We start from the raw sequence: 13,433 nt of genomic DNA, 5'->3' as shown, positions 1-13,433 counted from the left end.
ATGTTATAGAAAAAGCCCTAATTAGTTTTTGTTTTAAAAAAACTATGCCAAGTCTTGGCAGTTTCCTAATATTTCTGACACCAAGTTAATAGTGTCTTTAAAGTGCCTTATTTGGTTGATGCTTCTAGTTAGAATTGAATGATACTAATGGAGAAAAATAGACAGACTTAAAGGATGTATCATTAGTAGTACTCCAAATAATAAAAAGGTTTGTGACAGAACTAGTGGCAAAAAGTGAAAGAAGTAGGAGAAATGGTAACTGAAAAAAAATGGAGCACAGAAGGGTACATCCGAAGGCAAAGGTGGTAGTATTTGGGGATATAATATTTTTTGGTACTGTGAAAGAGAAAAAAGAAGGGACTGAACAAATTGAATTTAAATAAAAACTGAAAGTCGAGATATATTGAAAGAAGCTGAAAAAATCAGTAGTAGCTGGAAGGTATCTTGAAGAAGAAAGAACTAAGTGGGAAATTCAATAAGAAATAGCAGTATTAACACTAACTTCTTTAATGTTAAAAGAGAAGTCTTTAAGAAAATGGAGGTGAGCAAGACCAGCTGGTTTTACTGATTTTAATAAGGTCATTATTGAAATTATTACCTTACTGGGTTATAGTCAGTTAGCCAGAGTGCTGAGTAGCAAAGACTGTGGAAATGGTAGAGGTATTACTGAAGGTATTACTCTACCTTTTCAGCTAAAAACTAAAATTCTTTTTTTTTGCTGTCATATTAGGTAGGTAGTATGAGTTTATTTTTATTTCTAATGCTTGAGTCCTTGTAAAGGCAGTTGCTTTTAATGGATTTGAATGCTAGATTGTGGATACCACTGTTCTTTGGTGGTTGGGTTTCAATTAACCTCACATAGGGATGGTCAGCCTGTTTTTTTTTCAAGACTACATATTTACTGGTACCTTTACACTTATGTGCCGTACTGCAAACACATTCCTTGGCATCTGTGCAGAGGACTATTGACATATGTCACTGTGCTGTTACTCTGTAATCTGGTATTACATAAATAAATAAAACATTTTACAAATATTTATAATTTTTATTAAAAAAAAAAAACTGAGTAAGTAATTTTATAATCACAAAAGACAAAGTTGAATATTTCCATATACCACTGAACAAACTTTTAATTCAAGTATAATAACACTAATACACACAGTTTTTGATACACGAAAATTTTATTGTGCATCATTTAATTTTTATGGTGAATACCAAAATTCTATCAGAATTTCCATCACCCACAGTTTTTTTTTGAGATAAATTTTTGAAATATTGCTTTTGCTGAATGTTACATATTTTTTTTTAGGGATAACTTACATACAGAAAAAAAATTTAAAATGATTTCTAACAGAGGATGAGGTATAAACATAGCATTGTGAAGGCAATAGCTGTATATGCATCATGATTCATTTACTATAGATTCTGACTTGTTAGCACAAAGTAGTCTTTTGAATCATACAATTATCACACTAGTATTGTTTAAACAGTTGTGTATACACGTACTGTGGTTTCATTCTCTTTTGTGATTTATAGTTACTGTCTCAAGTCTGTCGTATTAGTGATTAAATATGACAAGGAAGTGTGTAAATGATCTTGATAACTTCTCTTACTTGTGTTAAAGAAAAACAACAAAGTTTGATTTTAGCAGTTAAAAATGTTATGAACTGTATTATGGCTGTAGAGTTGGGGATCAAGATAAGAACTGGGTCCTCATATTACCTGTTTGACCTCTGTGAAATGTTTGAAAGATTGGGCTAGGGGGTAATTGGCATGTAAGTTTTGTCATATTATGGCATGAACTGCAAGACTACTTGTCAAATTGTTATTTCTTTGTTGAAAATAAAAGGAATAAGTAGTAAATTCAATCATACCATATAGAATCCGAATTATTGTTTGTTATATGGTAAGCACCTCATTTTAACGACTTACTTGCACTGAATCCTCCTACACATCTAACTTATGAAGATGAGTCAGAAAATGAGGTAGTCGTTGTATTCAACATGTGGAGCTAGATGATATTTTTTTACGCAAAATTCTCTTCCCATGAACCTCATCTGAAAATCAGATGAATTAAACAATCTTGTTCAGGATTTGAACTTTTCAAAGAAGCTTTTGGGATCTAGGCTGAAAGGCTGGAATTTTCTCCAAGCTGAGACTAAAGTATGTTTCTTTCATAATGATCAAGAAGAATTTTAAGATTAATATTCTGAAGAAAATATTTTAATACTGTAACAATTATTCGTGCTATCATGGATCATGAACATAATTCTACAGAATGGAAATTGTTCATTGATTCATCAAAAATTACTTTAAAGTCTGTCCTTTTATACAGTGGCAACAAATCCCCTTTTGTGCCATAGCTTATGCAACTAAGATAAAAGAAATTTATGTCAATATGAAAATTCAGTACAAGTAATGTTTCACTATGTGTTGTCATTTAAAAGTTATTGCATTATTAACGGATTTGCAACTTGGTTACACTAAATTTTGTTGCGTTTTGTCTGAATAGGCACCAAGGTCAAGACAAATCATATCAAGAAGAAATGGCCAAAATATGAAGAACTTGAGTCTGGACAGAAAAATGTTATACATCCCCCACCAGTTAACTGTTAAACGATTCTTCTGTCTCCACCACATACCAAATTAGGGCTTTTCAAAAATTTTGTTAAGTCAATGAATAAAAATGTTACTGGATTTCATTGAAAGAAAAATTTCCTTGTGTTAGTTATGCTAAAATCAAGGAAGGAATTTATATGGGTTCCCAATAAATACTTTGATCAGAGATCAGTAGTTCGAAGAACTGTTAAGCTAAGTCAAAAATCAGCATGAAATCATTTAAAAGCATTGTGCAAAAGTAAAGTTTATGAAAATCCAAACCCCTAACTACCATGAATTATTACTTTCAATAGTGAATTATTAGTAGTCATAGAAGCATGCAGGGTGTTGTAATATGTACCTAAAAATTCATTTCTTGGATTCACACCCACATCTCTCTCTGGATAATCTCAGTACTGGTAACTGAGATTACCAGTACTGGTAATGACAGCACTGGTAACACTTCCATCAGGAAATCTGTTTTGGAAAACATGTACCAGTGACAGTTAAGTGCAACAATGCTTGCAGATTATTGTTGGATGCTAAAGAGGGATGGGATGTTCCAAATACCAACACAAAAGCAAAACTACCACATTTTAATTAAGTTGAATAGTGCTCTGCATGCATGGAAATTTTTATATTCTTTTAAAATTTACTTATGTATCATAAATAAAATGGTGACTAGTTGAGAATATTTAAAAATTTAGAAAATGTATCATGAAAAGTTCTATTAGGATCAATATTTTATTCTTTTTTTCCAAAGTATAAAATAATTTTTGTGATAGCTAAAGTAATTCTTCATTCTTTCTATCATAAAAAGTCATAAAACTTATAAGTGTGACAAAAATTTAACTGCCAATATTTTTGTAATAAAAATAAATTAATATTTATTATGTATCTCCTAAAAAAAAATATTTATTTAGTTATCATTACACATTTAAAAAAAATGCATTTGTGTTGTAGAAAAATAATTAGTCAGTTAAAAGTCAGACAAGTTAAAAGACAATATATATATATTGTAATAGTATGTTACTACATATAGAAAAATTGTAACATTATGTCACTTGTATATACGTTTTAAAAACATGTCGATGATATTTATGTAAAAGTAATAAACTAGAGTAGGGAGAAAAGTTCCAAGCTTGGGTAAGAAAACAACATTTTTCTGAATATATTTTGGTTTATTTTCAACATAGTACCTACCATTAAGGTCATTTAGCCCAGTGTTCCAGAAGAGCAATTATGCCAGTTAGGTACGTCAGTTTATCCAACGCCTTAAAATAACCATTTACAACAACAACAACTTCATTATTGGTCAAAAATCTCTTCCCTTCAAGCAATTTTTTTAGGTTAGGAAAGAAGTAATAGTCACTAGAAGCCAGATCAGGTGAATAATGGAGGGTATTGGAGCAATTTGAACTGTAATTAATTTTTTACATTGCAGTGACAAGTTTGAGCTGGAGCATTGTCTTGAAAAAGCACTTTTTTTGGCCAAATGTTGTCATTTTTTCTTAATTTCATTACCGTGATACTGCAATAGGGTCGCATAATATTTAGCATTTATTGTTTCACCCCTTTGCCATAACTTTGTTAAAAGTCATTTTCCCTTTTTTTTGGAGCAGGTTGACCTTTTTCAATCCATTGTTTAGCCTCAGGAATGTAGTGATTAACCCAAGTCTTATTAATTGTCACAAATCGACATAAAAATTCCTCTGGATTGTGTCGAAACAGCTCGAGACAATCACTTGAAATGTTTTTCAGCACTTTTTGGTCGAGTATGAGCAAGCGCAGCACCTTTCTAGCACACAGCATTTACATGCCCAAGTACACATGCAAAATATTGCACATATGTTCTGTTGACATGCCTGCAGATTCTGCTAACTCCGTTCACTGTCACTCGTCAGTGACAATCTGCCAAAACGAAGTTATGCATTTTTTTTCATTTCTGGCACAGTCACTTCAGAAGGCATTCACTGCACAGTTCACTGCTAGTGTGTTTTCGACCCACTTTAAACTCTGCGACCCAGCATTTAACTGTTGTATTTGAGGAAAAGTATATCCCATTGCGTGTCAAGCTCTTCTTTAATTTCCTTTGCATTTAAGCCTTTCAGAAAAAAGTATTTAATCACTGCTTGAATTTCCAGTTTTTCCATTTTCCAAAAAACACCCTAATTCTCCACTTTGGCGGACTGTAAATACAATACTAAGCAATACAGCGACTTAAAACTCTTCTAGTAACCTGATGAAGAATGGAATCATGTGATGCCATCGAAAAGTTAAACTTACTAATGTCATCTCTATGTGAGGCCTGGAACTTTTCACCCTGCATCATTATGAAATACGTTATTTGAAACTTACTTCATGGTTTGTTCTATCGTAAATTTTAATTGATTTTCAGCTATCATTATGGAAAATTTTTCACTATTTTATTCTAATGAAGAAGATGCTTTACTGTCATATGCTGATATAAGAAACTTTCAAAACACTTGGAATGTTGTTGATATACATCAACGAGGTGTTATTCCTGTAAGAAGGGTATGTGCTATTTGTTTATGGCTTAAATTACTATTATTTACGTATAAATTACATATTTCTTTTATTTGGTGTAAAACTTTCTACATGCTATTAAAAATTTGGGATGTCTTGTAATCAACTGAAAACATGGTTATTATTGATTTTTAACATTATCCTAAAAACAGATTATATTTTAAAAACCATTAAATATTATTTTGAGGTACTGCACTACATACAAAAATTTAGATAACATATTTAATTCAGAATGACTTAATATTAAATTCACATACTGACAATGGAATATAGAGAAGAAAATATCTTTCAAGATATTGTGTGTGGTATATTGAAGTGCTGACAAAACAAGATTACAGAGGAAAATTTATATATAGTAAGAAAAATTTATACATCTTTAAAAAAGAGATATCTAATGGATAAATGGGAAATTAAATAGATTTCCCTATATACCATTTTTACCTGCTTGTATATCCTTGTTACTGAATTTTAGTTATAAAAAAAGACAAACCATTGATCAAAATTATAATGACTTCATTACTAATATTTATTACAGCCTGAAAACAACAAATCACATATTCTTTCTTTTCATCAATAGTTTGATAAAATTGAAAGAAATTTTTTTTGAATTTACTGTCTCTTATTTTTACATAGGGCAAGTAATTATAAATAAAAATGGAAAGAGAAACATGGATGATTTTACAATCATTCGAAAATGAATTTTTATTATTGTCATTTTTGGCTCATATTAGATTGATTTTGATATTTAAATTGCTATTTTAAAAGATTTTGCAGCATTAACTAATATTTAAACTATTACATGTAATAAAGTATACTAATCATTTGATTATAGGTTAGTAGTACTTATTTTACATTAGAAAGTTACCATCAAGAAAATTTTCTTAACAAAGAAGTGAATCTCAAAACTTACCATTTGAAATGTTTAGGGAATGAGTGTTTCGGCTTTGCTTTGCATTGATTGGTAATCTTGTTTGGAATCGAATCTTGAACAAATTTTTACATACCTGAGATGAACAGTGATGAGATGGACTGGGCCATAGCAGACAGCTATGCTTCCTTATACATAAAACCACCCCGTGATGTGGTTGTATAAGAAATGTATGAAAATCTTTCATTGGTGTGAATTAAGTGTGTGATACAAATCTGACCTGATGAATTCATCAACATTATAGCAAATCATCTATAATAATAAACACTCTTACTGTTCTTCACTACTGATATTCTTTTTCATTGCATTATATTCAACACTATTGTTTTGCAATTGATTTTTCCATAATATACTGTAAACTTACTAATCTGTCGACCAGTTTCAGACATTCATTATTTTTGTTAAGAAAAACAGATTTTTCAAGGGTCGCGTAATAATTAATTATTTAATACAATAAATTGAAACTGTCATGATGTTCAAGTTGGCGCCACTGACATTAAAAATATCAGTGGCGCCAAAATATCAGTCCATTAATAGAACCTCTTATTTATTTTAAAATATTGACTCCACTTGAAATGTGCACAATGAAAGAACAGAATGCTGTGGTAAGAATGTTATTTTTAGAAAGTGTAAAACTGGTCAAATTCACTCGCGTATATTATAACAGTATGGTAAAAAGTATATTAACGATATAAATTTTTGTAAGTTGATGAACAGTTATCAAGCAAAACAGGTATCACTAATTTTCTTCACAATGAAAGTTTCAACTGTTCTTTCCAAAATCACTAATGATCTTATCTCAAGGACAGATGCATAAAAGGAAAATTGCTGAAATTTGTAGTATACTACAAATATACTACACTGCCCATTCTTTATCCATAATAAGCTGAATTATGGCAAAATGTGTTCAAGGTAGTTCGAAGACAGTTGATTTAAATTCACAGACACTCAAATTTGCATTTGTACAGCACTTAAATAACAGTTTTTAGCAAAAGTTAATGCTTTTTTAAGATCATATAATAACTCATGATGAAACTTGGATTCATTATTTTGAAATTGAATCAAACTTCTGAGATTGCCTACCAGGAAAAAATTCTAAACATACTCATCAGCCAGTAAAGTGATGTTAACTGTGTTTTGGGACTGTAAAGGCGCAATTTATTGTGATTATTTGGAAGAACTACATATAATCAACCATGAGTATTATTGTAACATCCTAGAAGATAAAGTGATAACTACAGAATAAGGAAACGTCCTGTATTCTCTCTCAAAAGATGTAATTCTTTTGCATGATAATGTCCACCCCATATCACTCAAAAGTCAGGTTGGAAGCTTTGCCAAATCTACTTTATAATCCCAATATCGTTAACTTTTTTTTATTTTACCCTCAAAGAGTTTTTACATGACACCGATTTCAGCAACAATATACAGTAGGTCTGAAAAGTTCCCGAACTAAATTTCTGTAGTTGATAAAAGTAGCACCATTTCTCAGACAACCAAGGAACTGTGTAGTATGATAACTGACAAGTGTGTGTACAAAATTTCATCACATTTTTGTCACTCCAGTCTTAAGTTATATTTGGCCACGAACGTTGTGTTCATATGACTTGTAAGCTCGCAACATGGAACAGAGAAGCGCGATAAAATTTGATGTTCGACTTCAGAAATCTTTTGTAGAAACTTAATCTATGATAATACAGCAAGCATTCAGTGATGAAGCTGCATCTCACATGGTGAAAGCGATTTAAAGATGGTAGAGAGTCATTGTATGACAGCAAATGAAGTAGGAGGCCGTCAACAGCTGTTCACAATGAAAATGTGCACACTCCTGCACAAACAACCTCATCTTACCCTTTGGGCCATAGCAGAAGAGCTAAACATCAGTAAAGATGCAGTACGTACAATTTTAACAAAAAACAAGCTGCCAAAAGGTGTACAATTGTAACTGGGGATAAAAACAGGTGTTTCATGTATGATCTGCAAATGAAGCATCAATCTGCTCCTTGGTTGAGTCCTAGAGCACAAAGACTGGCAAAAGTCAGGTAGCAAAAATCAAGAGCGAAAACGATGTTGATTGCATTCTTTGACTCAAATTCATCATGAATTTGTTCCAACTGGTCAAACCAAGAATTCTAAATTCTATTTGGAAGTAATGAAACGCCTGATGCATCACATTCATCGAATTATAATCAAGTACCTATCTTGGTACATAATAAAGTACCAAGATCCGGACAATTGGAGTCTTTTGTACAACAATTCCTCAGTACACATGGCAACAGTTCTAACACGTTATTGTGCTACAAATCAAATCACTGTCTTATCCTGTCTGCCATATTCACCTGATTTGGCTCCAGCAGACTATTTTATGTTTCCAAAACTCAAGTTGAAGATGAAAGGCTGCTTTTTTAACGACATTTCATCCATCCAAAGGGCTTGCACAGAGCTATTGAAGGCAATCCCACTAAGTGATTTCTCCAGAGTATTTGACAGGCTGTACAAGTGTATAACTAGAGAATGGTTCTATGTAGGGGGCTGATATGAGTAAATTCGTTTATCTTTAAATCTGTTGTTTTATTTAATTTAGTTCACTATGTAAGTAGTTCTCAAGAACGGCTCAGACCAAAGTAAACAATTCTGTACTACTAGAATAAAACAACTTGCAAAAAGATGTGACAAGTGCCTAAATATAGCCAGAGATTATGCTGAAAAGTATTGTTAGTTTCAATGTCATTGAATAAATAATAATTTTTCTACAGTAGTTGGTCTTTTTAATCATTGAATGACTCTCATTCAACCCACCATGAGATTATCAGTTTTATTCTTCATTTAAAAAGTCTCAGAAACTACACAAAAAACAAATAGTCTTCTTAAAACAAATAAATTTTCCTGGAGTTATACAAAAAATTATGATTGGGGAATTTGAATTGGACAGGATAATATACCTGTACAATATTGATGTGAAAATGGGAACTACTTTCCACGCAACTTTTGTATATTATTGAATTAAATTGAATCAAGTAAGAAATTACTAAATTTTATGAAATACTTATTTATAAAATAGTGGTATACAAAATAAAAATTGAACTAAACTTTGTGAAATAAGAAAGTAGTAGTGTCCTATTTGGTGAAAATTTATTATTAATAATTGTATAAATAGCAGCTAATCAAAGCAAAGCTAATTAATTAACATTAGTAGCTAATATGTCATAAAAATTATAGTGGCCATTTATTTTTGCATTAGAAAAAAAGATGTAAGAAAAAAAATATATATATAATTATACAGTAAAACAAATCTAAAAGATTATTTCAGAAAAATAGGAAGTATTTTTTAATAAAAAATACATAAGGAGATCCTTCAAAAAAATTCATTGAGAATTGTACTTTAGTTATTATAACGAAATACTTATCATACAGTGAAATTGTTTAAACTTAGTTCTTAGTTTAAACTAAGATAGAAATTAGAAAAATCTAAGATTAAAAATATGCTATATCACTGGAAGAAAAATGGACAAATGTTTAGTTTTTTTACACCATATGCATTCTAAAAGGAAGATTATGGTTTGAATTCTGTTCAGGATTGGTGTTTTGCGTATGTTATAAAATTCATTTATAGAATAAAATTTTAAAAGATGGAATAGCTATAATCATGCAGTAGTCTTGTTGTCAGTATGATTGAATAAATAAAAGTTTCTAATATAATGACCAAAACAGAAGAATATGAAGTGAAATTATTAGTTTTTTCCTTAAATTTAATTCAGTTGACTACATTACATGATACTTTAGAATTTTAAGAATTCATAAAACATTATTAATGTTTATCAATTTATCTATTAGTTCTGTAGAAGTTAGTGGCATTTCTTTTTCATAAAGTTATGCACTCTGCTCAGCTGAAACCTATTAAGCAATTATCTTTGCTGTTAATAATTACCATCAATATTATTGTTACTGTCAGTTACATCAGTTGTTACAAACATTCATTTCATCCTATTCATTAGAATTCCCTGAGGTGAGGTTGTACAATAATAATGTTGCTATCAGATGCAATTTTATATTTCATGAGCATAAAATGACTGACTATATTAAAGTTCACAGCTTAAAGAACAGATATTGTAGTTGCCAAATATGCCTTTTATGGTTTTTTTTTATGGCTTAAGTATGACTTAACTGTTTGAAAATTTATTTTGATTGGTTTTTGTAAACTAAGGAGTTTCTATACTGTAACATGATGCACAAATCAGTACCTGCCAGCAATCTATAATTTTGTATGTGCCCATCTACTATCCATTCTGTTCAGTTGTAGTAAACCAGTAAATGAAAGTTATCTCTGTGAGATGTTTAGTGTAATTTGTTTTCTTGAAAGCAGAAGGACACAGTATTGCCAAGTTCCATAGACAGAGTTTTATTGTGCTTATAGTATTGATGTTATAAATTGGAGCATTGTGAACCAAAAGTTTACTCGGTTTATTCATTTACCTAATGAATGGAAAAAAAATCCTAAATACACTTTCAAATCAAAAAAAAGGTGAGTCCAATGTTTTAGGACAGCAAGGGTACTTTTTCTGGCAGAATTCATGAAACTTGTAACCATAATTATGTTAGAAGTTCATTATCGAATTCTAAAGAAGCTTTGGAGTTGAGTTCAGAAAACAGAGTGGGATGCTCAAAAAAATGTTGTTTCTGTCCTTCATATGATAGTGTGGGCCCAATTCCCAGTTTACACTAAGGCTTTACTTAAGCCGTTAATGATTTTTTTTTATCATTATGTATAACCTGAAATCAATGTACTTTAACTACCATTTCTTTTCTAAGTTGGAAACTCTGATGCCTTAAAACCAAAGAAGAGCTCATGGTTGGTGTCATTGACTGATTGGATATCCTGTTCCATGGAGTTCTTCAATTAGAGTTTGCAAAAGCCATTATCATGATTGATGAGTATCATGACACCACCTTCATATGTGTGACTATGTGAAGAAGTAAAGTAGATATTTGGGTAATTTATTATACAATAAAATCCTTTTCTCTAAAACATTTTTTTTGTTGGTAAGAATTCAGCTTTGAAATAGGTCTGGACACTGAATTTAAGATCTGTTTATCACTCACCGTCTTTTTAATCATTGAAGTGCTAGTTTTAATTGTTGAATTACTGAGTAATTAAATATCAGATTTTAGAATAATTATGATAATTTTGAAGTAATACATTACTGTTTTTTTTTTTTGTTGAAAATTATCTATTAACACAATTACTGAGTTTTACTTAGGCATTTATTGTGTTCAGTGAATGAATAAACTTACTTTTTATTTCCTAAACAGATAACATTTAAACTAATGAAGATAAGATAATTTTATGCTAATTTCATAGGGTATTTTTTTAGGTAAGGTTCATTTTAAGACTTTTACGAGGGAGATTAGAAGTGGATCCACAGAAAGATCGTCTTTTGTTCAAGCACATGTGTTATGAATTAGAGCGTTTACATAATGGAGAAGATGTAACTTTCCATGATGTTTTAAAGTAAGTTTATATTTTTATATTGCTGTAGCAGGAGGAGAAATACTCGTTTTTGTGATGTAAATAAGGAGAAAATTTCCATATTTTAGTGATATATGTGTTTGTTTGTGCCTGTGTAATTCCAGGTCAATTGTATCAAATTTCATGAAATATTTTTTAAACAATTTTTCTGAATTACACTAGCGATACAAAGTATAGACTTTTAAGTAGGAAATGGTTAAGATACTATTTTCTTCAAGTACTAGTTAATGTGTCAGGAAAGTAGACTTAAAAACTAAGTGAATATTGGGTTGTATAACAATAATAATCGTGAAAAACAGCCAAAAAAGGTTTTTAAATGTACAATTTCTTGGATACATTCATTAAATTGGTAACAAAATTAATCTTTAAATAAAAGATTTGGGGTTAAGATTTTATTTTTTTAATAAATCCTACTTCATTATCTGCAGAACCGATCTAAACAAATCGTTCCAGCACAAGCTTGAGCATTAGCAAAAACTTGATACAACAAGGTGTCAGTAATAATAAGAAAATTAAGATAACCAAATTAAAAATAAATAATTTATTATTCACACCATTTCATTGGCAATAAATTCCAAATTAATCCTTTATCTACAGATTTACTTTTAGTGCCAAAGAAAGTATTAATTTTTTTTTTTGTATTAATTTATCTAAAATTCAGCTAAATTGGAAAAAAAAATTTTTTATTATATTATTATATGAAAAGAAAGGGGTTTTTTGTTTCCGATTAAAAAAAACCATCTGATCATTCGCAATCAAATTTTTACCTATGTTTCTTGGCATAACTGAGAAGGTTTATACATACATTTCATCTTGAAAAAATATTAAAAACAACAATAAAAGAAAAACAAGTTAAAAAGATAATGCTTCATTGCCTCCATACAAAGTATGTTGACTCTCCACTTGGTGGCAGATATTTTGTACTCGGGCAATAAATTTTTACGTAGTATATTGGCTGTCTGCTAGGTAGTGGTCAGTTGCACTAAATTCAGTCTACATAATCACTAGACCACCGGGTTGGTCTAGTGGTGAAAGCGTCTTCCCAAATCAGCAGATTTGGAAGTCGAGAGTTCCAGCATTCAAGTCCTAGTAAAGCCAGCTATTTTTACACGGACTTGAATACTAGATCGTGGATACCGGTGTTCTTTGGTGGTTGGGTTTCAATTAACCACACATCTCAGGTATGGTCGAACTGAGAATGTACAAGACTACACTTCATTCACACTCATACATCCTCATGGATGAGGATACTCATTCATCCTCTGAAGTATTATCTAAACGGTAATTACCGGGGGCTAAAGAGGAAAAAGAAAGAAAGAAAGTCTACATAATCACAAGGGCGTAAACTGCTGATAATTGGTAATTATTGAATACAATTTTAATTTGTTACTTTGATATATGTACAGTAGTTAGGTACATATATAGCATATATACCTAACTATACATATACATATATTTGTAGTATTCGATTTCTCAGGTAATATGATATATTGGTTCTGTAGTAGGTGAAAAATATTTGATTATTCAAATTTATAAAATTAAATAAATAATAAGTAAAAAAAAAATATACAAATATAAAATATAAATAAAAATAATGTACAGTTAGAAATTAAACATAATCTGTCAATTAATTGACAACGAACTGCTTCTTGTGGAAGAGAGTTATGGATGGAGCCATGTGCAATGGCTCTCTCACACTAAATATAGAATCCTTTTTTTACTGTTAAATATTAATTAGTAATCCCTTTCTTGTATTAAAAAAATTAATAAATAATAATAAGTAAATAAGGATACATGTATAAAATATAAATAAAAATAATCTACACTTAGACT

At 30.3% G+C, this 13,433-nt stretch overlaps 1 protein-coding gene across 1 annotated transcript in view; it reads left to right on the top strand.

Moving 5' to 3' along the window:
- The window catches only part of na (sodium leak channel non-selective protein na), a 231,003-nt gene that overhangs the window by 172,141 nt on the left and 45,429 nt on the right, over positions 1–13,433 (top strand). The window contains exons 25-26 of the mRNA XM_075361924.1: positions 4,997–5,133; positions 11,446–11,582. Of these exons, the coding sequence (XP_075218039.1) occupies positions 4,997–5,133; positions 11,446–11,582 (274 nt within the window). The remainder of the gene's footprint in view (positions 1–4,996; positions 5,134–11,445; positions 11,583–13,433) is intronic.

Source organism: Lycorma delicatula, chromosome 1 (assembly GCF_047948215.1).
Source record: "Lycorma delicatula isolate Av1 chromosome 1, ASM4794821v1, whole genome shotgun sequence".
NCBI lineage: Eukaryota > Metazoa > Arthropoda > Insecta > Hemiptera > Fulgoridae > Lycorma > Lycorma delicatula.
Note: the sequence above shows the minus strand (reverse complement) of the source record. Positions and strands in the feature narration are given on the sequence as shown.